This window comes from Aplosporella prunicola (genome assembly GCF_010093885.1).
Source record: "Aplosporella prunicola CBS 121167 unplaced genomic scaffold K452scaffold_78, whole genome shotgun sequence".
NCBI lineage: Eukaryota > Fungi > Ascomycota > Dothideomycetes > Botryosphaeriales > Aplosporellaceae > Aplosporella > Aplosporella prunicola.
Window position 1 is genome coordinate 13,533 of NW_022983606.1, and position 25,612 is coordinate 39,144.

General features: G+C 56.4%; 16 protein-coding genes across 16 annotated transcripts; 7 read left to right on the forward strand and 9 right to left on the reverse strand.

Moving 5' to 3' along the window:
• Positions 1 to 91: 91 nt before the first annotated feature.
• Positions 92 to 1,376, forward strand: K452DRAFT_260128 (uncharacterized protein). Its single transcript, XM_033538517.1, has 3 exons — positions 92 to 153; positions 220 to 390; positions 462 to 1,376. The coding sequence occupies exons 2-3, from the start codon at positions 267 to 269 to the stop codon at positions 1,229 to 1,231; spliced, it is 894 nt and encodes a 297-aa protein (XP_033391512.1). The 5' UTR covers positions 92 to 153; positions 220 to 266; the 3' UTR covers positions 1,232 to 1,376.
• Positions 1,377 to 1,510: 134 nt separating this feature from the next.
• On the reverse strand, positions 1,511 to 2,592 carry K452DRAFT_354234 (uncharacterized protein; the record flags this gene model as incomplete). The annotated part of the gene is made up of 2 exons (XM_033545879.1): positions 1,511 to 2,447; positions 2,506 to 2,592. The coding sequence occupies 2 exons, from the start codon at positions 2,590 to 2,592 to the stop codon at positions 1,581 to 1,583; spliced, it is 954 nt and encodes a 317-aa protein (XP_033391513.1). The 3' UTR covers positions 1,511 to 1,580.
• A 156-nt stretch (positions 2,593 to 2,748) lies between these two features.
• Positions 2,749 to 3,506, forward strand: K452DRAFT_158951 (uncharacterized protein). Its single transcript, XM_033535635.1, has one exon. It carries the CDS (start codon positions 2,905 to 2,907, stop codon positions 3,397 to 3,399), a length of 495 nt encoding a protein of 164 aa, XP_033391514.1. The 5' UTR covers positions 2,749 to 2,904; the 3' UTR covers positions 3,400 to 3,506.
• A 107-nt stretch (positions 3,507 to 3,613) lies between these two features.
• Positions 3,614 to 4,925, reverse strand: K452DRAFT_303284 (uncharacterized protein; the record flags this gene model as incomplete). Its single annotated transcript, XM_033542707.1, has 2 exons — positions 3,614 to 4,822; positions 4,875 to 4,925. The coding sequence occupies 2 exons, from the start codon at positions 4,923 to 4,925 to the stop codon at positions 3,614 to 3,616; spliced, it is 1,260 nt and encodes a 419-aa protein (XP_033391515.1).
• On the forward strand, positions 4,851 to 5,492 carry K452DRAFT_158961 (uncharacterized protein). The gene has a single exon (XM_033535636.1). It carries the CDS (start codon positions 4,924 to 4,926, stop codon positions 5,404 to 5,406), a length of 483 nt encoding a protein of 160 aa, XP_033391516.1. The 5' UTR covers positions 4,851 to 4,923; the 3' UTR covers positions 5,407 to 5,492.
• Positions 5,493 to 5,543: 51 nt separating this feature from the next.
• Positions 5,544 to 9,211, reverse strand: K452DRAFT_322848 (uncharacterized protein; the record flags this gene model as incomplete). The annotated part of the gene is made up of 4 exons (XM_033544565.1): positions 5,544 to 6,675; positions 6,725 to 6,925; positions 6,973 to 9,024; positions 9,074 to 9,211. The coding sequence occupies 4 exons, from the start codon at positions 9,206 to 9,208 to the stop codon at positions 5,695 to 5,697; spliced, it is 3,369 nt and encodes a 1,122-aa protein (XP_033391517.1). The 3' UTR covers positions 5,544 to 5,694.
• Positions 9,212 to 9,735: 524 nt separating this feature from the next.
• K452DRAFT_292942 (uncharacterized protein) lies at positions 9,736 to 10,976 on the reverse strand. Its single transcript, XM_033541471.1, has 4 exons — positions 10,927 to 10,976; positions 10,736 to 10,828; positions 10,355 to 10,528; positions 9,736 to 10,231 (listed from the first exon to the last, which is right to left on the reverse strand). Exons 2-4 carry the CDS (start codon positions 10,779 to 10,781, stop codon positions 9,981 to 9,983), a joined length of 471 nt encoding a protein of 156 aa, XP_033391518.1. The 5' UTR covers positions 10,782 to 10,828; positions 10,927 to 10,976; the 3' UTR covers positions 9,736 to 9,980.
• A 778-nt stretch (positions 10,977 to 11,754) lies between these two features.
• K452DRAFT_322850 (uncharacterized protein) lies at positions 11,755 to 12,689 on the reverse strand. The gene is made up of 2 exons (XM_033544566.1): positions 12,280 to 12,689; positions 11,755 to 12,208 (listed from the first exon to the last, which is right to left on the reverse strand). The coding sequence occupies exons 1-2, from the start codon at positions 12,389 to 12,391 to the stop codon at positions 12,009 to 12,011; spliced, it is 312 nt and encodes a 103-aa protein (XP_033391519.1). The 5' UTR covers positions 12,392 to 12,689; the 3' UTR covers positions 11,755 to 12,008.
• A 111-nt stretch (positions 12,690 to 12,800) lies between these two features.
• On the forward strand, positions 12,801 to 13,816 carry K452DRAFT_158987 (uncharacterized protein). The gene has a single exon (XM_033535637.1). It carries the CDS (start codon positions 13,018 to 13,020, stop codon positions 13,633 to 13,635), a length of 618 nt encoding a protein of 205 aa, XP_033391520.1. The 5' UTR covers positions 12,801 to 13,017; the 3' UTR covers positions 13,636 to 13,816.
• A 3,353-nt stretch (positions 13,817 to 17,169) lies between these two features.
• Positions 17,170 to 17,670, reverse strand: K452DRAFT_159003 (uncharacterized protein). Its single transcript, XM_033535638.1, has one exon. It carries the CDS (start codon positions 17,626 to 17,628, stop codon positions 17,302 to 17,304), a length of 327 nt encoding a protein of 108 aa, XP_033391521.1. The 5' UTR covers positions 17,629 to 17,670; the 3' UTR covers positions 17,170 to 17,301.
• A 501-nt stretch (positions 17,671 to 18,171) lies between these two features.
• K452DRAFT_313715 (uncharacterized protein) lies at positions 18,172 to 18,781 on the forward strand (the record flags this gene model as incomplete). Its single annotated transcript, XM_033543687.1, has 2 exons — positions 18,172 to 18,438; positions 18,569 to 18,781. 2 exons carry the CDS (start codon positions 18,172 to 18,174, stop codon positions 18,779 to 18,781), a joined length of 480 nt encoding a protein of 159 aa, XP_033391522.1.
• A 1,118-nt stretch (positions 18,782 to 19,899) lies between these two features.
• K452DRAFT_159019 (uncharacterized protein) lies at positions 19,900 to 21,425 on the forward strand. The gene has a single exon (XM_033535641.1). The coding sequence runs from the start codon at positions 19,930 to 19,932 to the stop codon at positions 21,388 to 21,390; it is 1,461 nt and encodes a 486-aa protein (XP_033391523.1). The 5' UTR covers positions 19,900 to 19,929; the 3' UTR covers positions 21,391 to 21,425.
• K452DRAFT_159018 (uncharacterized protein) lies at positions 21,426 to 22,345 on the reverse strand. The gene has a single exon (XM_033535640.1). The coding sequence runs from the start codon at positions 22,086 to 22,088 to the stop codon at positions 21,462 to 21,464; it is 627 nt and encodes a 208-aa protein (XP_033391524.1). The 5' UTR covers positions 22,089 to 22,345; the 3' UTR covers positions 21,426 to 21,461.
• Positions 22,346 to 23,237: 892 nt separating this feature from the next.
• K452DRAFT_208726 (uncharacterized protein) lies at positions 23,238 to 23,852 on the reverse strand (the record flags this gene model as incomplete). Its single annotated transcript, XM_033536140.1, has 2 exons — positions 23,238 to 23,433; positions 23,518 to 23,852. Coding segments are annotated over 2 exons (531 nt in total), but the record flags the coding sequence as incomplete, so codon positions are not given.
• A 568-nt stretch (positions 23,853 to 24,420) lies between these two features.
• On the reverse strand, positions 24,421 to 24,981 carry K452DRAFT_159014 (uncharacterized protein). The gene is made up of 2 exons (XM_033535639.1): positions 24,684 to 24,981; positions 24,421 to 24,573 (listed from the first exon to the last, which is right to left on the reverse strand). Exons 1-2 carry the CDS (start codon positions 24,899 to 24,901, stop codon positions 24,510 to 24,512), a joined length of 282 nt encoding a protein of 93 aa, XP_033391526.1. The 5' UTR covers positions 24,902 to 24,981; the 3' UTR covers positions 24,421 to 24,509.
• On the forward strand, positions 24,857 to 25,342 carry K452DRAFT_159022 (uncharacterized protein). Its single transcript, XM_033535642.1, has one exon. The coding sequence runs from the start codon at positions 24,971 to 24,973 to the stop codon at positions 25,241 to 25,243; it is 273 nt and encodes a 90-aa protein (XP_033391527.1). The 5' UTR covers positions 24,857 to 24,970; the 3' UTR covers positions 25,244 to 25,342.
• Positions 25,343 to 25,612: the final 270 nt, after the last annotated feature.

Consider the following 25,612-nt stretch of genomic DNA (forward strand, 5'->3'; position numbering starts at 1 on the left):
GAGTCACACCCGCAATTAGCCTATTTAAACGCTCCGCATTACCTAATCCTCACTATAAACATCACATCGAAGTGCGCTTCTGGCATTTGTTCCCTAGGAAAGACGCAGGCACATAGAGGAAAACACTTATTCTTTGTGCAACAGAATCATACTGTAAGCAAGCAAGCCAAAGCCAACGACAAAAAGATACACGAACAACACTGACCTACAAACATCCAGAATCGAACACCTCCCTCTACGCCATTACCAAAACCACCACCCCAGAAATGGCGCTATCCGCAACCGCCCTCCAAGAGATCCGCGACGTCCTCGTCACCATAGCCAAAGAAAGCGGCCAAATCATCCTCTCCGCGCACCCCAACACCACAGACACCACGACCAAAAAGAACAGTACAGACACCCCTCCCCTCAGGCTCTCCCCAACCAACGCCCAGCCCAGCCCACTAACCCCGCTCCCACAGCCACAGACATAGCCACCGCGACCGACCTAGCCGTCGAGACGCACATCCGCGGACGCCTCAAAACGCAGTACCCGCACTACGCCTTCATCGGCGAAGAGAGCTTTACGCCAGGCAGCCCCATCCCCAGCACCCCCACATTCATCGTCGATCCCATCGACGGGACCACGAACTTCGTGCTGCACTTCCCCGACGTATGCGTGTCGATCGGGCTCACAGTAGACGGCACGCCCACCGTCGGCGTGGTGTACAACCCCTTCCTCGACGAGCTGTACACCGGCATCTCCGGGCAGGGCGCACACCTGACCCGCGCGAACCGCGCGCCGCAGAAACTGCCGCTGCATTCCGGGCCGCTGGTGGGGCTGCGCAGCGCGTGCGTCGGGCTGGACTGGGGCAGCGACCGGGAGGGGCCGAACTTCTTGCTGAACCTGCGCGTGTTCGAGACGCTGGCGCGCAGTGCCGCTACAGGCGGCAAGTTCGTGCCCGCGCTGCGGTTTACGGGGTCTGCCGCTATGACAATTTGTCGTATTGCTGCGGGCCAGCAGGACATGTTCTGGGAGTGCGGCTGCTATGCCTGGGACGTGGCGGCTGCGTGGTGCATTTTGAGTGAGGCGGGCGGCTTGGTCGTCGATGCGCATCCTGGGAATTGGAATCCGCGGGTCGATAATGAAAGGTTTTTGGTTGTGAGACCCGCGGTGCAGGGGCAGAGGGAGATTGTGGAGGAGTTTTGGGGCGTGGTTGGTGAGGAGAGGAGTACGTATGGTCCTAGTTGATGGGCTGGATGGCTGGGGCATATGTGGTATGATTTGCTGGAAGGATAAGGCGCAGTGACTACTGCCCAAAGGAACACAGGTCCAATTCTAGATCAAAACTGCCGGCTTCTAGCACAAGATTTCTTGCTTCTTCGCTCATCTCAGCCAACTAAGCCTCACAGCTTCAGTCTCAGTGAAACATCGTGTACGAACGTGACGGAAAAGGATCTTGGTAAGTTCATGATAACTCGCCGAGCCCTGCACGGTTACCGAGAAGCTACATCGTAGCCAAGCAGCACCACCCACGACAACAGTACTTCAGGTTATCATAGCTCGCTACAGTCTCCAAATCCCCTACCCACAGACACCCCTACTCCCGAACATCCCACTTCTCAGCATCATACTCAATCTCGCCCATAACCATGGTGCCATCCTCGTTCACCAAAACGGCACAATTCCTCTTCACCAGGCCCCAATCCTCGTCCTTATAAGTCAGGGGTTCACTGGCGAGGACGACATGTCTGGGATACCACTCGACGGGCCTCAACGGGGCGGGGTTATCGATACCCTGATCAGGATGGTCCGGATACTTCCTGTTGAGTGTGACGCCCGCATGGGTCGAGAAGTACAAGGTCGGCGGGTCCTCGCGGACATGGTTGCGGAAGCGGAAAGCGACGAGGCGCACGCCGTCCGTGACGGCGAGGTTGAGGCTATTGGCCTTTGCGGCGGCGCGGCCCAGCACCCGGTGTTGCACCGCCATGACGGTCGTGACGACGCGCTTGAGCGCCTCGTACATGCGGTCGAGCGGGTATTTCTCGTCCCAGGCGATGGCGCCCGCTTGGTCCAGCCCCTCGCACAGGTACGTCATGTACAGGGCGGCAAGGTGCTCGGAGTCGGTGGCGCCGCGTATGTGCGCGAATGCCACGTCCGAGATCTCCAGCGTCAGCTGCCGCCGGATAGAGACGTAGTCCGAGACGTGCCCGGCGTGCATAATCGTGTGCCGCCCGAAGATGAATGGGTGGCAGTTCACTGCCGTGGCTGGTGCGCCGCTGGCTGGGGCCCGGATGTGCGCGAAGCATACGCGCGTCGATGTGTTGAGGCATAGGCTGCGGAAGTTGATGTCGTTTAGGGGCGGTGAGATTGTCTTAAACAATGCGGGCCGCCCGCTTTTGGTCGTTGCTATGAAGTCTTCCTGTGCCCATGTATACCATGCAATGCCGACGCCGTCGATGTTAAACTGTTTGAGTCAGAGTTTGGGTTTCCAAGGATGCGCGTGGTAAGTAGGGTTCGTTTACCTGGTGCATAATGCTGCGGGCAGGAGTGATAAGTACGTCCTCGAGGAGCACGTCTTCATGTGGCGAGAGGTAGGCGAACCAGCACATGGTTTGCAGAGCAGCGGTAGCACTAGGGCTTTCAAAAGGCTGATGATATAAAGGGTGTTGGTGTTTGTTGAAGTCGTTGTCTCGCCATCTGGACTAGAAGTTACTATACTCTTCCGGCAAGAACATGGAAGGAGCGCCTCATCTGAAGCAAAAGCTCCTTCCACATAGCACAAACAGACGGGGTTTGATTGCTATCAGCCCCCCGACTCTAATGCCAGTCCTCTCGCTAACTGTTTCTGGAGTTGGTGATGACAGGCGTCCCCGTCGTCAACGTCCTCGGTGACAAAGTTCGGATTTGCACCACTTGCGTGGATGAACAAGTTTGCCTCCAACCGCGTCACTTGTCCAGATGTTCAGCAGAAAGCCAACCTCGCTAGTGTGACCTATAACCCCAGTACCGTGCTCTTTCGCTCTGCATGGGATGGCTCATTCACGTTGCTCTCAAACTTACCGCCACCAGCCTCAATCAAAGGAGAAGCCACATCCTCGCCAAACGCCACGAACCAAAAGAAAAAGCCCACAGCAACAAACATTCTCTTAACTAAAACCATGCTAACCACGCCCTCCACGACGCACATATGCACAAACGCCCTACCCCACATCACCGCACCGTCTCTCACCACCGCCACCATTCTCCCGTCCCAGTCCTGGCGCGTGTCTGTCGCCGCCGCCGGATATCATATCATATCATCCCGCAAGTCACCATACACCAGCCAAACCCAGCCGGAGAAGAAAAGAAAGAAGCAAGCAAAGAAGCCAAGCCCATCTGTAAAAAGGAAACCAGCTGTAAAAAGAAAAGCGAAATAAAAGACGCCAGAAATGCCGCTCCGGTCAGCGATAAAGCCACATAGACAACTGCCAGAGAAGAAAGAAGAAGAGAAAAAGCCAAGACATCCGCAATCTGCAAATGCTGCAAGGTCCCCCACGAGCTGTGTCGTCGTAGAGAAAAAAAGAAGAATTAAAGAAGAAGGAAGTCAAAATCTCATTCCATTCCATCCCATCCCATCCCATCTCATTCCCCTCAGCTCGCCGTGCTCGTCGGACTAGCAGCCGCCGCAGCGCTCTGGTCCGCCGCGTCCTTAGCCGGCGCCTCTGAAACCGTGCTCTCGGTCCTAAACAGCTTCATCTTCTTGCGCGGGACATCGCCATCGTCGCCCTCGCGGTCGCGTTCCCTCTTCGAGCTATCGTCCTTGCCTTCACCTTTCTCGCCGCCGCCGCCGCCACCGCCGCTACTACTGCTTTCCTTTGGCGGCCGCTTTCCCGTCCCTACCTTCAACTTCAGCGGATTCGACGGCTTCGACAGGCCCTCCTTATCGCGGTCTGCTTTCTCGCGATCCGCTTTCTTGACATAGCTGCCCTTCTTCTTGATCTTCTTGGGGGTTTCTTCACCCTCGTCCCCTTCATCGCCGTCGCCTCTATCCCTTTCCCTCTCTCTCTCCCTCTCTCTATCCCTCTTTGCAGGGCTGATCTTTCCGCTCGCGTTCCCCGGCGCCGGCGTCCCCAGCCGACTGCCCAGCGGCGTGTTACCCGCGACGCTGCTGCCGCCCTGGGAGTTCAGCTTCGCCATGGCATTCCTGCTGCTCTGCCTCCCGCTGATGCCCAAGCACTTCTCAGCGTGCTGCGCAAAACGCGTTATCAGCAAGCTGCGCTTGCAGTTTGGACACGTGTGCCACGGGATGTAGGACGCGGGCTTGCCGCCGGGATTGAGTTTCGAGAGGCTGTTTTCCTGGTCGCCGCCGTCGCCTTGGCTGCTGCCGGGCGTGGCGTCCTTTTCTGCGCGCTTGATGAGCTCGCGCTCTTTCTTCGTCTTGGCCATGTCTGTTGGGAAGGGGTTGTTGTAGATGTCGTGGCCCGACCGCGACACGAAGGGATGGCGTGTGCAGTAAGTCTTGCTGAGGTCGGGCATCTGCATCCCGGTGCCTGCGATGGGGTACATCAGGCGGGGAAGCTTGCAGTACGGGCAGATGATCTCGGGCGTGGTTTTGAGCGGGTTGCCGTGCAGCGTCACACGCCCATTCTCGTACGCCGCACCCGGTGTGTCTATTTTTACGCTCGGAGGCTGGTTCGTCGAGCCCTTTGCGACCGACGCATTCTCTTGGTGTTCGGCGATAGCTGCTTGCTCGGCGATGGTCGCGGCGGATTGCATGCGCAAGACTTTCTCTTCGCGGTGCGTTTGCAGCACAATGTCGTGGATGATGTTGTACAGACAGTCCTCTACTATGTTAGTAGCCTGGCAGCAAGTGTCAGCGAGACCCTTCCCATGATTGTAAGCCCGGACGTACCAGCTCCGCAAAGCTGGCCCCTCCCTTTGCTTCGTCCGCGTCTTCGGACATGATGCCTTCTCTAAGTATTATACAGCGCGGCGAGCAACTGCGAGCGGTTCCAAGTGGCTACAAGTCTACAAAGCGTATGTACGAGCGATGGCGGTGTCGAAGATGGTCAGCCGGCGATGGCAGGCGGAGGTGGTTGTGGAAAGCGTGCGGTCGTCGCCGGGCTGACTTCGTGGCGACGGCGGAGGTGTATGCGCGCGGTGGACAGGTCTCGGTCGGGCGGTGGCCAAAAGTTGGTTCTGCGATCGCGTACCTACGCCCTGCGATGTCTGTAGCTCCGGGGGATCTACGACTGGCCCGCTCGGTCCATTACGAGCCCTGTGAACGGCTTACGCGAGACAACGGCGAAGAGACATGCCCCGATTCGTCGTATCTGAAGCAGCAGTCGACGTCAGCGGGAACCAAGAGTGTCGTGGCTTGGACAACATGCGCTCCTCGGGCGGTAGTTTGGTCGCCGGTGCGAAGAGTCAAGAAAGAAGAGTGAGATAGCCGGCTCGGGAAACGTGCATTAGCGTCACAGCCACATGTTGTACCTGACTAAGAGCCGCATTTTTTACCCCGGCCAGACAGTACCACATCGCCAGCTGATCGTTGAGGCAGTCACGGAGAAAATGCACAAATGGTCATATTCATACGTCCCTGAGCTTCAGGGCTTCGATGCCATGTAGTATGTAAGCTTTCGTTTCAACGCCAAGCAGCGCCACCCTGCCCCAACAGAATACCCAGACCGTCCGCCATCCTCAGTAAACGCCCACGCCTTCACCTAAAACAACTAAGCCTTTCCCCGCACCCTCAGCGCCGTGTCCATTAGCTTGCGGAAGTCTAGTCGCCGGTAGTCCTCCGGCATGTACTCGCCAGACGCGATGCAGTGCACCTTCATGCGCGGGTGGAAGCGCAGTCCATGCAGCAGCTTCGGCGTGATGAGGAAGTACTGGCTAGTGTGCTCCTGACAAGCGATATCCACCATGCGCTCGTGTACCATGCGCTCATTTCTCGGATCCATACCCTGGTTGATCTCGTCAACTACGCGGAAGGGCGAACGCGCCAATGACTGCAGAGCCATGAGGTAGAAGATGGTCGAGACCGCGCGCTCACCACCGGACTGTCGGTGGCTGTCGAGCAAAGAAAGCTGCTCTTGCTCACGGAACTTGACCTGGATCTGAATGGCCCACTGGTCGAAATCCTCGGCCTTGTAGATCCCGACTTGACCGGCACATCCAATCTTGTTGAAGTTGAATGAGAAGGCGTCGCTGATCTTCTGCACGAGCGCATCCAGCTCCGGCTCCCATTGAGCCTTGATGGAATCAATCTCTTGCTGCAGCTCTTCGAGCTCCGCATCCATTCCACGCAGCTTGTCTTCGAGCTTGCCAATGTCTCTGGCACGCTTTTCGTATTGTGCAATGACATGAGGATTTCCGTCATGCAACAATCCGAGCCGTCCTCTGAAAGACTCTATCTCGCTTTCCAGATCCTCTTCGCTGATCGTCTCCTGAATGTCCTGTACCAGCTCTTCCTCTTCCTCGCTCCTCTCTTCTTGAATGCGCTTGACTTCTTCAACCAAGCGTCTGGCCTGGCCTCTGATTTGCTTAACCTCTTGTTTCAGGGCATTGACTTCTTGCTTTCGAGTCTCCAGCGTTTGTGTGACGTCTTCGTTGCGAGCCTCCAGAATCTCGACCTCTGATTGAGCTTCTGCACGAATGAGTTCCACTTCCAGCATGTCGTTGTACACTTTAAGTAGCATTTGAACCGAGGTCTACCATTGTGTTAATAAAAATTCGTACGCGTAACACGCAGATACTTACCGAATAATCAAGAGCAGCTTGACTCTTCCTCAGCGCCATATTGTCAGCCTTGGCCTCGATGTCGTAGAGACGTCGTCTAGTGCTTGCACCACGCTCCCGGAGACTATCGCGTTTCGTCATCTGAGTTTCCAATCTCGTGTGAAGCCCTTCAAAATCCGCTCTGGCTTTCTGAAGAGCGTTCTTCTCGTGCTCAATAGAATCCTATCGGCTAGTTAGACCAGTCCTCTCAACTTGAAAGGAAAGCTTACCTTCTCGTGTTGAGCCTCCGATTTCCGCTGTCTCAGCTCTGTCTCCTTCTGTCTGCACTCGTTTATAACCCCTTGAAGCATTTCCAGATCATGGCTGATTTCGTTAGTCTTAGCAACCAGCTCTCTGTCCCTTCCGGTATCGACGGGTTGGTTTGTCCAGTACATGGCGGCCCTGAGCTCTCTGACGGTCGTGGACACCGCGCCTGCACCATATTCCCTACGCCGGGAAACGCTATACGCAGCCCTGCCAGCAACCCATTGGGAGATAGGGCTCTGAAGTAGTCTTTCGTACTGCTCATCATTGTGTTCGTGCAGTGTGACGCCTGTTCTATGAATGCCTCTGGTGTCACAAAGGGCCGAAAGAACAGGCTCCGGTCCGGAAATGAAGTCAATAAGCCAGCCGCTAAGACCACAATGCTGGAGGTGTTCGTTAGAAACCTGACCTCGCCAATGACTCATGGGTTTGATGGCTTCCTTGAGGTGAAAATCGCGCAGGTTCATCTCTTGACTGAACTTCCTACCCAGCATGTTGAAGTCTTGCCTGTTGGTACAAGTGAAAGCTAGGTAGTCGCCCTTTTGCATAAAGGTCTCCACAGCGCTAGCATAGCGAGGGTCTTGAACGGAACAAGATATGATAGGCGGACCAAATACCTCACCTCTCAAGCTTTGCTTGTTGTTTTGAATCCACTCCCACGCAACGGCAGTGTCTTTCGAAATACCTCTGAGCTTGTTCGCCTGTTGTCCTTGTTGCGACTTGAGGTTCTCACGTTCAGCGTGCAACCTATGTCTCTGGCTTTCCTTGGGTTGAAGCTGCCGCTCATGCTCCTGTCTCTTCTGTCTCTCATCAAACTCCTGAGCCTCGAGATCGCGGATTGCACGAGCTCGCTCTCTAATTCTTTCGTTGAACGCAGCCGCATCAAACTCCGGTGGCTCATGTTTCATCTGATTCTGGATGGTTCTGATACTACCATCAACCCTTTTGAGCTCCGCCTTTCGCTCATTGTCGGCGTTGCGTTCCGTTTCTTTCTCTTTGTCAAGGTCTTCGAGCGCGCCGTGAAGTTCCTTGTGCTTTGATTGCAGCTTTCCTGCTCTGTTTTCGGCACCCAGGACCAATTTCCTCCGCTGTTCGGCAACTTTTGTGACTTCTTGGTGGTATTTTTGCTTATCCTTCAATGCTGACAAAATCGGCGCGACTTCCTGCTCGAGCTCACGGAGCTCCGCCTGGGCATCGTTCTGTCTTTGTTTGGCTTCATCATGCCGAGTCCGTATCACACGGTAGTGGACGAGCGGCCGCAGATTCTCGTATGCCTTGACCTTAGCGACTAGCGTCTGACGCTCTTGCAACCGTTCGACATCAGCTCTTTGTGCGTTTTGGCGGTTTTGGAAGTTCGCCAGGGTTTCCCGTTCAGCCGCCGTGGTGGCTTGTTTTTGCTTCTGGTCGGAACGCATTTGCTTCAGTTGTGCATGCCATTCGTTCATCTGTTCCGGTGCAGCCGCCCTTTGTGTGTGTTCGAGGAGCTGGATAGGGCTGAGCGCAGCAAATTCCACCACACGGTCCTGGGGAAGGAATTGGCAAAGATTGTCGATTTGAATGGAGAAGGACTTGCATAGCCTAGCGATCTCCTTTGCGGTTGACTGAGAGCCGTTCAGTGAGAAACTCGTCTTGTTGCCCTCCTTCTTGATCAGCCGTCGAATTATGGGATTGCGGCCTCGAGTTTGTTGTCCGCCCGCAAGTTCAATTTCAATCTCCGCCTCCCGAGCGCCATGCTTCACAAACTCTCCCAACTCTTTGGCTCGCCCCAAGTGTTGCGGACCCCAGCCCAGACCTAAGCATATCGCGCAGACCAATGTACTCTTTCCTGTGCCATTGGGGCCGATAATCATGTTCAGACTTGGGCCCAGGTTGAATTCCGCTGCGGTGTATGTGACAAAGTTGGTGAGCTTGACGCGCACAATCGAGCCGGGCTGATGCTCCAGCGGCGCGCCGCTGGGTCCGTCATTTTCTCGTGACCGGGACCGGTAGCTTTCAGGAAGGACTGGAGTCTCAGGTGGCTGTCACTGTTAGCGTCACTGTCGTCCACGTTCTGGCGGTAGAGAATACTTCAGATTCGTCACTGTGCTCTACTCTAGGTCTCTTCGCTCTTGCTGCTTGAGCGTCATCAGCACTTTCACCGTCGATGTCCTCCTCGAAATCATCGCTTGTCCGCTTGTGCGATGGCACATGGACTCTAGCCATGGCTGAAGTGACGTATAATTCGTGGAGCGATCTGGTGCGGCCCGCGTTGTTGAAGACGCGTCGCGCGTTTGTCTAGCGGCAATCTTATCTGATTAGATTAGCATAATCACATGACCGTGGTGAAATAGGTGTAGATTATTAGATGTTGAATCAGGCCATGAGATTGTTGGTTGGTCTAGCTATTCTGTACGCTCTATAGAGAAGAGACGCTATTTGGGAGCCTCGGCAGGCAAGTTCCTCCTAGAAGCAAGGCCTGGATCCATCCACAATGTGATATGAATTTAGCTCGTCTTAAAATTGGCTTAACATAGTATATATACTCTTTCTTCAATAAGGCAGAATTGGGATTGTAGATTCCTCACAGCAAAGTACCCATCTTGGGTTATACCATATAGCAAACAATAGTATGTAAACACTTCGAGGTGGTGATTTTGTCCAGTCGTGAATTTCCGTACACCACTCCGTACAAGTCCTCACATCATTTTGGATAATCGGTCACTGCTTCAACATTGGTCATTCCACGACCTGTCTTGCAGAACGTTAATGATTCATTTATTTTGATCCCAACAACGCAACGCCTACTGCGTCATCTTACAGACACAGCACCGCAGGTATAGGTACAAGATCATCGAAAGAGGATGAGATTTGCTGCATGCCTTTCCATCGCCGTGGAAACTATTCTTTTTCCAGTTCCGAGGAAAATCTCAAGGCAGACCCGTCCCGATCTGCTCCTCTTACCGCTTATTCAATAAGCTCGCAAGACGGTCCGAATCTACTCGACGTCGGCCTTGCCCTCGAAGTTCTCGCCCGCGACGAGGTCGGGGATGTCGTCATCGTCCTCGTCCTTCTTCTCCTCCTCGCCCTTCTCCTTCTGCATGCTCTGGTAGCTCTCGGCGAGCTTGCGGAGGGAGGCCAGGGAGTCGGGGCCGAGCTGGTTGAGGATACCGGGGACGAGCTCGGTCAGCTCCTTGTCCTCGCCGTTGCCGTAGATGGCGAAGGTGTTGGCGGGGACCGAGGCGTGGACTAAACGGTAACAGTTAGACGCGAATTTCCAGAGATTTCAAGCAACGCCCTCGCCGCAATATCCTCGAGGTTGTCCCGCATTGGGCGCAAAGATAGAGCTCAGGCGCGCCGTGAATCACTCACCCTTGGGTGCCGCGAAGTGGATGACGTTGCCGTCGCTCTTGAACATGTTGACCTCCTCGATAGCCTGGATGGGCTGGACGTTCAGCTTCTTAAGAGCTCCCTGGAGCTTCTTGTCGTCGGTGCCAGCGTTCTTGTGGACCTTCTTGACCTTCCTGCGGGGAGTACCCTTGCCTCTGTCATGATCATCGTCCGTTAGCTTTGCTCTCTCGAGTGTCGACTGCGCTCGTCGACCCAAAGACTGTGTCGGAGGGCAGAGGTGCGGGGACGCGCAGGAATCCGATGTTTGCTTACCCTGTTCACGTCATCGCGTTAGCAGAATACTCGATACCGACTCTCAAGGCCGAGCCATGCGGCGGCTGCATTTCTGAGAGCTTGACATACCGATGCGCACAGAGGCCTGCATCCTGGCGAGCTTAGCCTGATCCATTGTTGCGGTTGTGAGGTTGAAGGTCGGAAAGGTGGAGCTTCTGGGACCTGCGTGGCGGGGACAAAAATCAGCGCTGCGAGCTTCGAGGCGGCAATTCGCGGCAGGCGCAGATGGGCGATGCGGCGGGCGGTGGCGGTTGACGTACCTAGAGTGTCGGATGAGGCAGTGGTATCTCTCGTCGCGAAGTTCGTGATGCCGCCCAGTTTCAACTCGGCGTGATCGGCGCCGTGTGCGGTTCTCGCTTAGAGCCACCCAAAAACATCATCGCGAGATCAACGACGCTGGAACGACGCGCAATTGCTTCCAACTCCTGCTCTTTGCTCGAAAATTACCTACGACGCCTGATCGAAGATCCTCACTGATTTCCTGAGGCGGACTATGGTGACGACTGTTTCAATGTCACCCCCAGCCGTGTAACCGGAGTATGGTTAAAACTGGTCACATTTTTTGGGCTGGAAGCAACTTGCAACCGTCAAAAAGGCGTTTATCGCTATGTCTGGATAGGTTTTGCGTAGCCGTTTGAACTCTCTTATTATTGCGGAGTGAGAAATGTCGAAAACAGTCAACACTAAGAGCGGAGGACTCACGTGTACGAGGCAGCCTGCGTCGAAGGAGCTGCAATGTTGTGTTAGAGTTTGACGAAACTTCTTGGTGCAGTGCAAATTCCTTGCATTGGCTATGCGGTTGATAAGTATCATGTCTCAGTTTCTTTGTGCTTCCTTCTTGTCATCTGACGCCATCGATTCCTATTTCTTTGCACCACTAAGCTTTCTTTCTTTCCAATGCACAAGATGCAGCTCGGCAATCTAAGAGGGTACTCTCTTGGTTGTAAATCATCTCTTGTCTATAAACCATTTTCAACAGTGGGAAAGTGTCTCAGAGACCTTACATTCTTTACCATATTACTGGACAAACCGCTATACCGGGTGCTTTTCTTACTATACAGCAGTCATCACAAGATGCAGGCATTGAACCGGCGCTATCCTTGGCCTACCTCACATGTGTCACTTTCCAAAAGCAGCAAGATATTCACAGGCCTCACATACCAAGCCTCGGACAGACACCAAGCATCACGAGCCAAGAGGGTTGGCATAACGATAAACAGCTAAGCCACCATGCACAACTGCCACAGCTCATTTCCCCGCGTCTCTCGCCACCCTCACGCCTCTCTTCGCCTCAGCATTGCCAAAATGCAGATCCACAATCACCAAGCCAATCACAAACACGCTAAACGCTATCAGGACCTCGAACATCCCTGATCTCGGCCTCCGAAGCTTCGGAACCCTTCCTCGCCTTGCCCAGCCGGAGCTGCTCGTCAATCTCGGCGAAAGCGGCCGCCTCGCTGATGTTGAACTGCGCGGCGAGGTAGAGCGCGTAGCGGTTGCGGTAGTTGTTTGTGATTGTGGCTGTGGACGCGTTACGAGGGACTATGAGGGAGCTCGGGATCAGTGGAGCTGTTCCACGGCGCAGAAGTGGGTAACTGCAGAGGCGGGTTTACCTGTAGCTTGACCGTTCGAGAGGAAAACGTCACGGGATGGTTGCTCGGTCGAAGTTGTTGTTGTTGTTGTCGTCGTCGCCGGCGTGAGCGTGATGGACGGCGAGGAAGGCATCTATTTGAGCAATGCTGCTATGGCTATCGGGATGGAGAGGCGCGCAAATGGGCAGGATGCCCCGGACGGACGGACGCAGTGCAGCTCACGCCACACACGAACGAATCTCTGGCGACTGGCTGTGTGTGTGATAGAGGGAAGAGATGCAGTGAAAATGTGCGACTGGGCTTGCACCGGACCCTCGAACTTATAGACCTACCTCCTAGCACACCATGAGCACCTCCTCTTCGCCCATCCCATCATCAGCACCGCAAATCACCGCCCTCAGCAGCAGCACGCCCACCGTCGCATGTAGCGGTCAAAGCAAGCTCCGCACATGACGAGGGCAGGCCGTGGGCTAGAAAACGCGCGCAACCGCTCGCGAGCGAGGCGGCGGTGCAGTGCAGCGCAGAGCAGTTGCAGTGGTCGGTCGTCGCTTTTCTGCACGCCTCCTGGACCCGGTAAATCGCTCTGCAGATCCGGTGCCGCCGTCGACCCCTCCCATGAACCTTTGCTCATTCCATCCTCTCAGCCGGCGCCAGGCCGTGTCACCGCACCGGCTGGAAGCAGCAGCAAATGGCCATTCTGAGCGCCGTCACAATGGCCGAGCTATGTAGCAGCGGCCTGGGCTACGGTGCGTAGGTACGATGATCCAGAAAACCCCGCGCAACATCACTGGGTACATAGGTACCGCCGCCAGTCTGTCAGGCTTCTGTCCTCCTTCACGCCGCCGGAATGCATGCGTGAGGAGCGCGGTCGCACAGCCTGCCTCGCACTGCGTGCCGCGCGCGCGGCCAGCTTTATTTGCCTCATCACTCATATCGTCAGCGGCAGCGGCGGTATCATCTGCCCTCGCTCTTTTAGGCCGGGGCGAGGCAGGTCGCGCGCTGGCGAGCGGGCCCGGCTGTCTGGTTGCCAGGCTGGTGATGCTGTACGATGCGATGGCGCCGGCGTCGCTGTCTCGTGGCGTCGAGGCGCGGGCTGCGCTGACTGGTTGCGAGGAGGAGGCTGGACGTTGCTCCGGCGCGCGGTTTGCATGTGCTAGGTATGTACTACACCTTCTCTGCTCTCTGAGCAGCGCTGATTGTTTTCTTTTTCTGCTTCTCGAGATTTTCTTTTCCTTTCTTTTCCGTCCTCTTCTCTTCTCTGTGCTGCCATTGCAGCGCACATCTCCGTCCGTATCAGCCAGACGCGCTTTCCGCTCCAATTCACCCCATCCACCCTGCTGCGCGCGCGATTTACCCCCTGCTGACAGTGCGAGCTGATGAGCGACATTCCTACCGACCTCGCTAGCTAGCTCTATACAGCAACCCGAGCACGCATACCATCAGCATGCCCTCGTCATCGTCAACACCGTATCCGCCAGCGCGGATGATCGCCCGCCAGAATTACGCGCACCACCTCCGCAGTAAGACGCGGAAGAGGGGCGCGCCAATCGCTACGGTCGGTCTTGCAGATGGCTAGCTAGCTGGCTGTCTGTGCGAGGGTTCTGGAACTGGTGGGGCGCGCTCCCCGTTAGCTATCTCTTCCCTTTCCCCTCACCCCGGTTTGCTCCCTCCCCCTACCGCCAGTCTGTCTCTTACCACAAGCTCCCTCTCCTCCACTTCCATCTTCTTAGCCCCTCAACTCAGCTCAGCTCCGGAAAGCGCGAATTTCGCTCTCCACCCTTAGGTGCGGGTCTCTTGCGCCACTGAGGTCTTCGCTGCTTGCGGACGCATGATGCACGTAGGTGCGGGTGGGCGGGCAGACGCTCTCCATGTACTGGTGCAGGTGCATGCATGCATGCGCTGCGAGATTGGTTGGTATGTTTTGGTTGGTGTGGTTGGTTGGTGGGGTAGTTAGATGTGGTGAGGTAAGATAAGGCATGTAGCGCAGGCAGCTCCGGATAGGAGGTACGTACGTACCTATGTGCGCAGGTAAGCATGGGTGGGTAAGGCTTGTGGACTGGCTAGGTTGTGTATGGCAGACAATGGCTGCGTGGGTGTGGTGCTGGAACAAAGCCGAGTAGGTGTGGTATTGGCTACAGCTATAGGATAACAGCTATGCACGCTTAACTCAACCCTAGACAAGCAGAGCAAGTGCAGCAGCCACAGCAGCCACTTGAGTCTTATTTATTCGCGTACCAAACCTTCTTCATGCCTCTCTTCATCCCTATTCTTTTATTTACTAAATGCCCTCTTTTTCGTTTACCCTACACTCCCAACCCCGAAAGAGCACTTCGGCATTAAAAGATGCTATGTATGATAATGGCGAACGTTCTGACGAAACGGAATTAGAAACCTTAAGTAGCCTAAGCACTTACCATCCCATCCGAGCTAAAAGTACGACACGATCAGCACTCGCATCCACTGAACGCATTAGGGAAAGAAATACGAAGAGAAGGGGGTCTATCGAGGAAGCTATGCCTTAAGGGAGGTATTTAAAGAAGCGCCTAGAGGAATAGTCTATAACGCTCTTGCCTGTTCAGTCTATTTATATATATATACATAGCTGCCCATCATCTCTTTTGCCTTATGGTGTAGGGAATCTCTTTCCGGTTATAGTGGTAGTCATCTTTTTCTCTTACTGCTGAACACCGCATCTCGACAAGGAAGTATGAAAGGCAGCTGTCGTCGCTAATAGACGTAAGTGACGCACTTGTGCCTTGGAAAGAAATGAAGAGGAAAGAATGGTGCCCAATATGTAGAGAAATCTGAGCTTGGGGTAACCGTAAGGTGAAGTGACATGATTTGTGTACTTCAGTTGTCGTGGTCTTTAATGAGTTGGCTTAAGGTCCGCGCTCTTAAAGATTATGTGCCCGCGAGGTAGGTTCAATTCGGCGGCTATGCCAAAGAGCGGACTAGAAAGGTTGCTGCGTATATCATTAAATGCTCTATACTTCGCCTCTTACGCACCCAACCACCTCCCCGACCTCCGTGCTTAACACTAACTACATAAACACCGCTCCCCAAGCGATCTACAACCCAAACCACAGCCCAGCAAACCCAGCAACCCAACTACCCGAACCAAAACGCATCCCACAGCGGCCCCTGTTCGCGATATAACCAACCAATCCAACCTATCCAGCTCCGGCTCGCAGGAAAGCGATCGCTACCTCAATATAAAAAGACCGCCACCACCACCAAAGCATTCCTAACACACAAGCAATCAATCACCAGCTCATCCGACTTGAAGTCTCACCTTACAGTTCGCGGAAACAGCATAGCTCCAACAACGAATAGGGGGTCGGGAGCAGCATTACACAAACCCTCGAGGTAAGTTCCTTTACGGCAACCTTTAGCATTTCGATCAGATCTTCCACTACTATAGCGACGATGATGTCGATGATGACCTTCACCCACTTCTCATACTGCTGAACACCAACATATCCTAACACCGTTAACCATAAAAAGCAACACACTATCCAAACCTAACAACCAGCACACCCTCCTCTTCTTTTTCCGGAAATAATTAGATCTCAATAGTTAGTGCTATGTTGTACGCCCTTTACACTGTACATCTTTGTAGTGCTTTATTTTGGCCAGTGCCGCTGTGTCCATGCCTGCAGCGCCTACCTACGTCCCGCCTCTGTTTTAGCTGGTTTTAAACGGGCTAACAGCGACGATTACTCTGCACAAGAAGGCACGCCACAGCGCCCCACAAGCCCCTCACCACTTCACCACATCACCACATCACCACTTCTCGCCAGGCACGCACGCAAACACGCACGCACGCATTCGGCCAACCAAGAATCCAGCAGCTTCGTCCACCAGCACGCCCAACAGCGCCCTCAGTCCTTCTACAGTCTTCCCCGCGCCACCAGCTAGCTCCCCAAGAAGGCAGTGCAATGCCGCTCTAAGCCGTAAGACGCAGCTGGTCGGTGGGTGTAGGAGTAGTATGATTTTGTGTCCAAGCCGTCTGCGTTTTATGTATGTATGCATGTATGTATGTATGTATATATGTAGCAGCATAGCACGCAGCATGCCGGAGCGTACAGTATAGTACAGTATTGTACAGTAAATACCACCAGCACCACAACCACCAACACCGCCATCGCCGCCGCCGCCGAAGTATCGTCAGAAGAAGCCGTGCGTGCGTGCGTGTATGCGTGTGTGGTGACGGACTGACTGCTTGGTCGGTGTTTGGGGGTTTAGGGTTGTGGAGTTTGGGAGCACCTATGTACATAGGGTTAGAGGGGCCGTGCCGTGCCGTGCAGGAACAGGAGCTGGAGCTGGAGCTGGAGCTGGAGCTGAGGCTCGAGCGGGGGAGAGAGAGAGCTGTTGCTGCCTGCCTGCCTGCCTGCCTAGCGCCCGCGCCTGTGGCGGCGTGGGAGTGAGAGCGAGCGAGAGTGAGAGTGGGAGTGAGCTTTGCGTTTCAGGCCTGCGGGGTAGCAGCAGGGCGGGGCGTGGCTGCGGACGCGGGCGTGAATGGCGGGGTAGATGGATGACTCTTTCGCTCTCGCTCGGTGATTTTCCCTCGCTTTCTCTCTTTTTTGCATTGGGAGTTATTGCATGATATGAGTATGGTGCCTACTTATGGTAAGGGCTGGGTTGAGTTGGGTAGGGGTGGGAGACGGCTTTGCTGCTTTGCTGCTTTGTGGCTTTGTGGGTTTGTGTGGGTTTGTAAGCGGAGAGGAGGTGAGGCCCAACGTGCGTATGTATGTATGTATCCGTAATCCGTATGTAGGTATACCTAGGACCTAGGTACCTACGGGCCGGAACGAGGGGTTCGGACTAGGTTCTGATTCGCGGGCTGAAGCTGAAGCTGAAGCAGATTGATGATTATGACTGACTGGGTGACTGACTGGAAGGAGATGCGAAGAGCGAGCGAGAGAGAACAGTTGCCAGTTGCGCCTCCGGCGTCAGATCGAATGCACTCACCCCGTGCTACCTACCTACCTACCTACCTCCACACAGCGGCCATCCTGTGTGATGAACAAAGCTGGAACCTTATCACAGACAGCCACAGCCACACGCACTCGCACCTTCTCGAAGCGATGCACGCTCCGGCGAGCCCGACCTACCAGCGACAACAGCCACCAACAGCGCGCCCATCTCCCCCCTAGTTAGGTACATACTTACCACGCACCCACGTACCCAGCGCCCGGTCCCAGGCAGGCCCTGCGCCGCACCCCCCGGCACCGCGCAGCAGCTCCCAGCAAGCGAGGCCGCGTGCCCGTCGCGTGGGAGCCGGCGCCGCGCGCTGAGTGGTTGGTTGGCGCGCGGTTCGGGCGGGCGCTTGGGAGCCGAGATGCCGGCGCGGGTGTACAGTAGGGACATACCTAGGTACCCCCGTCCGTGGTAATGTAAGGGTGGGCTCGGTCGGCGAACAGGCTCGCGACGCTGGGTTGGGTAGGTGCGGATTGCAGTGTGGATGGGATGGGTGCGGATGGGAGTGGTGGAGGAACGGGGCGTTGTGGTTGGTGGTCGTGGTCAATCCAGTACGGAGTATGTAGGAGTAGGGCTGCATAAGTAGAGCAGCAAATTGGTGGCATGCAGGCTGCCGGGCCGCTCCACGTCCCCTCAAGCACCTAACTACCTACGTCTCGCAGCCCGACGAGCAGGCCTTTGCTTTTCCGGCTCTCTCTGCGCAGCACCTACCTAGCAGCGGCAGCGAACCCAAAGATCGCGCGCGCCAGCAGCAAGCAAGCAAACAGCAGCATCATCACCCCGCCAACTAACCCTCCGCAGCCGCCCACTTACATACGTCCATACATACATTAGCACCATGATTGCAGCGGCAGCCGCAGCCGCAGCACCACCACCACCAGCTTGACGACGACCGGTTCACGCAACAACGACGCATGGCATGGCCGGCCATCAATGGCCTCCTCGTCGTCGCCCGCTTCCATTCCGGACTCGCAGCTGGGCCTCTCGGCCCAAGACGTCCAGACGCTGCGCTACCACCAGCAGCTCGCCCTCTCGCAGCACAACGGCCACGCCCACGCCAACGCCACCGCCAACGGCTCGTCGCGAGCTGCCAGCCAGGCCTCGAGCCAGGGCCGCTTGCTGCTCGATCCGTCGAGCTTGCAGGCATTGAGCGCGCATTTCGACCGCCTGATGTTCTCGATCCAGCAGCGCTGGGCAGCTGTGAGTCTCTCCATTCCGCGTCTTTGTATCGGCTTCCGCACTCGTCGCGTTCAAGTCAAGTTCGCTATCAAATCAACCACTCTGTCAAATCAATCAAGCTGACACGACGCGCTCGCGCGCACCCTCATAGCTCACAGAGCAAACGCGCCTCGCGACGCAGACGCAGCACGACCGCGCGGGCAACGCGCTCGGCCTCGCCGACGCCCAGATCGCCCGCTTCCATGAGATACTGCGCCAGATCGACGAGCTGCAGGTCGAGTTCGACAAGATTCGCCGGATTGGCGATATTGTGAAGGCGTTTCGTGCGCGCGTCGAGGCGCTCGATCGCCGCTTTCCTAAGTGACGTGTCGCCGCCTACGCCGTACTTGTGTACTTGCTCGCGACCTACTTACTTACCTACCTGCCTGCCTGCTTTCTGTACGGCGCGACAGGCTGTGCGCTATACCTACCACGTACGCTTGTGCGCGCGCGCAATTATTACCTATCCTGCCAACATCACCACGACACCCGCATCCGCAGCAAACCCCCCACGCGCACAATGCGCCACCTCGCACCTCCCACTACGACAGCACAGCCAACACGGCCGCGAAACGAGACCCACGCACGCATACCCATACCCATACCCACACCAATAAAGAACGAGAGCGAAAGAGAGAGGAAGCAAGGCCTCGCGGCCGCCGGAAAGAGAATGAGAATGAGAACTAGGCTGGCTAGGTGCTGCGAGAACCGTAGGGGTGGGGGAGGGGGGGATAATTCAGCATAATTCCCGCTTAATTTGTAAGGCTGGAGCTGTGCGCGTATCGCGTAGCTGGTGATGATATTGGTACTGGTATTGGTATTGGTATTGGCTATAATGAGAATATGAGAAGGGCGTGCGCGCTAAAGGACTAGGTTGGGTTGGGCTGGGTTGGGCGTTTTTTTGTTTTTGTGTTTGTGTGCGTTGGCGTTTGAGGTTGTGGTTGTGGTTGTGGTTATGCGTTATGCGTTATGCGTTGTGCGTTGTGCGTTGTGCGTTGTGCGTTGTGGTGTCAAGGTTGGGCTTTCGCTGCTTTGAGGGCCTGGTGGGGGGTGAGATGCTAGACGGTGTTCGTGGATGGATGGAGGGAAGGGGAAAGGAGGAAGGGGGGTAGATACCCATTTCCTACCCTTGCTCTTATATTGCTCTATCTCTCTATCTATCTAGCTATCTATCTTGTACACACGCGCGCGCGGTAGTTATACGCGTAGCTACGGTCTGATATCGATACCCTAGACCTGCCTCCTGGCACGACCTACTAGGTGGGATTGTTAAGTATGGTGTATGGTGATTCATCTACCTGCCCGCCCTGTAGTTGTGCGGAAATAGACCTCGAAAGAGAGAACGCCGCCATAGCTGCCTACCTATACAAGTAGGAGTCGGTTACCTAAGCCGCCGCTAAATTTACCTTATCGGAACATCGGTCTTTATCTATCTCACCATCTCTTTCCTACTATCGATCTATACATATCAGCATGGAGTCCATCGACAATCGCGCTGCCGTCTCTCTGTCAGAGGAATTCAGCGTCCAGAAACCCAGGGTCCAGGAACCCGTCACTCGGCAGTCCCTCAGCGATCTCCCAGAAGAACTTCTCGAAAGCATCCTCGACCACTATGACGCAAACGCCGGCTGGAAACCGCCTGAGGGCTTCCGCAGCGTCCCCAGCGACGACCGACTACGACCTCTCAGATCATTATTGCGAGTATCGAAACAGTTCCGTCGACTAGTCGAGCCCCGGATCTACTCTTGCTATGAATACGACGACAAGCAGCACCGCAAGTTCCTCCGCACGTGTATTGCGCGCCCCGACCTCGCCGGCGCGGTACGCTTCGCCAGATTCAAATGCCGCTTTTGGAATGCGCGGAACAGTGCAGCCGGGGGTCTTGACGCCGCCGTCGCTGCCGCAGAAAAAGAAGCGAACAATAATATCACTGACCTCTGCGCCGCCGCCGCAGAAAGGGGCTGGGACGAGACGTTCGTTGCCGATTTAATCGCCGGAAGAAAAAACGCAGAGCTGGCCTTCTCGCTGTCGCTTCTGCCCAACCTGACGGGACTGGACTTTGTGGCTCCCCAGACCTGGCCCACCGACTGCCATCTGCGCCGCTTCATAGAGGCGCAGCCGATCTCCAAGCTCGCGCAAGTGCAGCTCTCGGGCGGCATGGAGGGTTACGGCTCCGAAACGCTGGGCAAGTTCCTGGCCGCCCCGTCCGTTCGCGCGGCGCATTGCAGCGGGATGACGTTCCGGGGGCGGGAGCTGTGGGCGCCGCGGTCCTCGCAAGTCGAACACATAGCGTTAGAAGAATGCAGCTTGCAGGCCGCGGACCTGTGGGCGCTGTGCAGCGCGTGCACGGCGCTCAAGTCGCTCGCGCTCAACTGGAAACACCTCGACGAATGGAGCGGCGCTGACCTCGACCTCGCTGCCATTCTCCGCGCTATCGACCTGCACGCCGCGTCGCTGAGCCGCCTCGCCCTCCTCGTCGCCGGCTACGTCCCTGACCTCGGCATCTGCATCCCCAGCGGCGCCTGCATCAGGCACCCCGCCCCGGGCGCAAGCGGCTCGCTCAAAGCCCTCAATATCACAGAGCTCGAGATCACGCAGCCGCTGCTCGCGGGCCCGAGCCCGACTCCGCGCTCTGCGCACGACTTTGCGGACCTCGCCGACGTCTTTCCCGCCTCCCTCAACACCCTCAAAATCCACATCAACGCGCACCTCCCCGCCTTCGTGCCCTTCCTGTCCGCTCTCGCGTCCCTGGCTCAACAGCCAGGCAAACTGCCACAGCTCAGACGTGTCGTCCTGCTTATTCCGAGCCCAGATTCTGACTGCGACACCCCGCCATGGCTGCGCGACGCGCTGGCGGAACTGAGGGCGGCGTTTGCGGACGTTTGTGAGGAGCTGGATCCGAGGGGGGGTGGGAGCGTCGTGCTGGGTTTGTGAGCTGGGCTGGGGAGGGGAGAGTGCTTGGTGTTGGGTTGGTGCAGGGGGCAGCAGCACGGCAGCTACTCTACCTACTGCGCCGTGGTTCCGCGGACGGAGAGCGTACGTATGTGCGTGCGTGCGTGCGTGCGTGCGGACGGGGTTTTTCCGCATGGTGACATGCTGCTGCTGCTGATGCTGCTGCCGAAGAAGCAGAAAAAGTAGAAGAAGAAGACGAGACCGCCGCAACAGCGCCCGCCCGCCAGCCGGCCATACCTACATAGGTCCTCACACACTCCCGTCACTCTTTGGCGATGTGCGCTGGGCGCCGTCCTCGGCCCAGCACCTTCGCTAGGTAGGAGGACACTGCAGCAGCAGCAGCAATAGCAAACGGCACGACACGCGCTGGCGTTGCTTTTGCTGCTGATGAGAGGTTTGGCTTGGACATGGGGTGCTTGTGTCCAGACAGGGCGGGGGATGGCGAGATGGCGGGCTAAGTGGCACTGGCTGCGGGCCCCAAGGGCGAGGGATGGGCGAGTGCCTCGTGCCCGCGGCGAGGGACGAAGGAGATAAGCGAAAGAGGAGGAGAAAGAGGAAGAGAAAGAGAGAGGAGGAGAAAGAGGAGGAGAAAGAGAGAGGGAGAGAGAACGAACAAAAAAGCGCACAAAGCACCAGCCAGCCGACAGGCTATTGACGCGCTCCTGTGCCCGCCCAAGCATCAACAATGCACCTACCGAGCGCCCCTTGCGTTACGTGCACGTTCCAACTCTAAGCGGCATGGCATAGGTGGCAGGGGCGGCAGCTCGTAGCTCGTAGCTCGTAGCTCGTAGGGCCGGCGCGCGCGCTCTGTCGTTGTCGTTGTCTGCGCCTCGGGGGGCGGGTCACGGGTGTATAAAGCACTGCTGCCGCCGCCGCCGCCGCCGCCGCCGCTGCTACCATACCCACCACAACCACAACCTCAACCAGTTTGCGAAACACACTATATATAAACCACGCTACGCTAGAAGATGCCGTTCCCGATCCCGCGCAGCAAACTCGGCGCTGGTAAGGGCTCGGGCTGCGTTGTGTGCTAGTTTGCTAGCTTGCTAGCTTGCTAGCATGTTTGTTGTTAGCTACAGTTACAGTCACTGTTATGTTATGTTATATTATGTTACTAGCAGGAACTGAGGAGGAGGGGAATAGAATAGAATCGCTGTTCTAGACTTGCTTTGTTCTAGATTTGGGCATTGCGTTTTAGCTTTGCGCTTTGCGCTTTGTGCGGTGCGGTGCGGTGTATTGCGGTGATAAGTGCGCTTGGCAGAGAGGGGGTGGTGGATATAGAGGGAACAAGCTTAAGCTCAGGCCTTTGGCACTCGCGAAGAAGGGCAGGATGTCTGGGGTCGAGTGTGTACAGTGCAGGATGTGGGTACGGACTGGTTTGGGGCGTGAGGAGGGAGGGCATGGAGTGTGCTTTTCGGGGTTGTGGGAGTGGAGAGATAGGCAGACAGGCAGACAGGCAAACGAAGAAGAAGACGATGTATTAAGCCCACGAAGCCGTGACAGAAGAAGCATAGCGTAGCAATCATACAGCAGCAGCAGCAGCAGCAGCAGCAGCCAAGCAACCCACCCACCCAGCCACCCAGCCAACCAGCAGCCGTGCACACAAGCGCCCGCGCCCTACCCCCCCCTCAGAGAAGCGACCAGCACCTCACCGCACACCCCCAACCCCCAAAACCCCCACCACAGACAAGCACATAGGTAGCGCACACGGCACCCCTACAACACCACGCCTACAACGTGGCCGCAACGCCGCAGCCGACGAGCCCGACCAGCGCGCCCACGCCCCACGCGCGCACGCCCTGCCCCGCAGCACTGCTCGCAGCGGGGGTGCCGGAGGCCTGGGCCGCGGCCTCGGAGCCGGAAGCCCAGGCGTCGGAGGAGGAAGAAGAAGAAGAAGAAGAAGAATCCGAGGAGGAAGCTTGCTCGAACTTGCCGCCCGAGACCGGCCAGTCGGGGGTTTTGTTTTCCTTGGCCTGGGCCGCGGACTTGGCGTACGCGGCCAGGGTCTTGCCGGAAGAGGCGTCGCTGTTGGGCGTTAGCGCGAGTGTACAGAAATCGGGCAAGAGGGAAAGCGATAGAGGAAGGAAGGAAGGAAGGAAAAAAACTCACGGCGGATTGACGACGCCCACCATGCCGCCCTGGCAATGGCTCCCCTGCGAGCAATAGTACCAGATGGGCTGCGTGTCGTTGACGGTCACAACGAACGTCTTGTCCGCCGCCTTGTCCCCCGTCACAGGCACAAAGTCCGAGTAGATGCCGCCGCCTTGCATCGGGCTGCACGCGCTGTCGAAGGATCCCTGCACCACGTTGTGCGCTTTGGGCCAGAAGTGGAAGGTTAGCGTGTCACCCTTGGCGGCGGTGGTGCTGTTGGGCCAGAACGAGAGCCCTTCTTTGCCCACGCTGATGTCGATGTTTTTGGCGGAGACGGTGGTGGTGGTGAGGGCGGCGAGCGCGCTGAGGTAGAGGGCCGTGTGCTGCATTTTTGCGGTTGGGGGAGGTGTTGTTGTTGTTGTTGTGGTGGTGGTGGTGGTGGTGGTGAGGGAAAAGCGCTGTCTCAAACAGGACTCAAAGGCGGCTTATCCGGTAAGCGCGAATGGCGAAGAAGAAGGAGAAGCAGGAGAAGCAGACGCAGAAATAGCGATTAAGAACGTAGGTAAAGCGAGGCCGACTGACAGGCTAGCTGCAGTAGGTAGTAGAGAGATGGAAAGAGAGAGGCAAGACGACTGCAGTAGACTGTAGAGCTGATGAACCAACCCGCAAACCCGCCGGCCACGCCCGCACTTATACCTACCGTAGGCACCCTCATAGCTCCTCGCAGCACCACCGCTCCTCCACCCTCGCCCTCACCCGTTCCCCAAGGGGCTCTGGCTACGGAGCCACGCTCGCACAGCTCAAGTTTCCGACCCCGCAGGCGCTTGCTCTAGGTAGCTCCTCATTGTGGGCGTGCCGAGACCCGGCTGCAGCCATGTATGCCCACCTACCTTAGCTATGCATGCACGCTCAATGCACGCAGCGCGCAGCACGCAAGCGCAGACCCCAGACCGCATACCGTACCGTAGACGTCGCGCATCCCCGCTCCGGCGTTAAGCTTAACGCTGAGCTTAATGGATGTTCAGATGGAGATGCGGCGCCGTGTGGTGGTGGTGGGGGGGGGTTACGGCTCGCCTAGCTCGAACCCGCGACGTCAGAGCATTGTCGCGGGTGTGTTGGAGGTTGGAGGTTGGAGGTTTGCGATGCACGCACGGCCCTGGCGGGGAGGGGCGAGAGTGACCTACCTAGGTACCTTGGTGTTGCAGCGCATTGATTGGCGAAGATTTGTGCATGCTGTGGTTTGAGATTGTCCAGGTCCTGTTATTTTGGGGTGCGGGGGAGTGCGGCTGCTGGTGTTGGAGATGGCGGCGGTCGTGGTGCGTGCTGAACAGTGGGGGAGGGGATCGGACGTTGTGGGTTTCTTGTGAGATGAGATGAGATGGTGGGATTTCCCTTTCTTCATGCGCGCATGCGGGACGGGATTTATAGTCCAACCTAGCAGTGCTGGAGAGGTTACGGACTAGTTGCTTTGATGTTGATGTCGAAGTCGATGAGATGGGATGGATGGATAGCTTCGACGTCTGTCCGTCTGTCGCCGTCCGCCATCGGCCTATGGCCTACTCTTCACCCCCAGCCCAGCCCTGAGACCTGGAGGATGGATGGATGGATGGATGGATGTGTAGCGTGCAGCGGGCAGTATGTGTTGGCCACGACGCCCCTGATCGGAAGCAGATCGATGGCACCGGTCAACAACGACAACGAATCCATAGCAAAGATAACAAAGATAACAAAAAGCATAAGTTGACGACGACGACGCAGCAGCAGCAGTAGCAGCTCGAATACACGCGATCCCTTCCCCTCTCTCTCCCCCTCCCAGACTGCCCCTCTGAGCACTACAACGGCGGCGGCAGCAGTGGCATGAACGGAGGAGCACAGCAAGCACGCAGACTCAGCCACCGAAGAGGAGGGAAAAAGCCCCCTAGGTAGTGAACAAGAGAAAGAATTATTTCGTCAAGGCGTAAGCAGCTACGTCGCAGCAAAGCAGGCGGCGATGACGACGACGAGTACAACAACGAGAGAAAAAAAAAAAAAAAAAAAAAAAAAAAAAAAAGAGTCTAGGATGGCACCGGCGACGGCACGCTTTCTTAACTACCTCTTTCTTACTTTCTTGCAC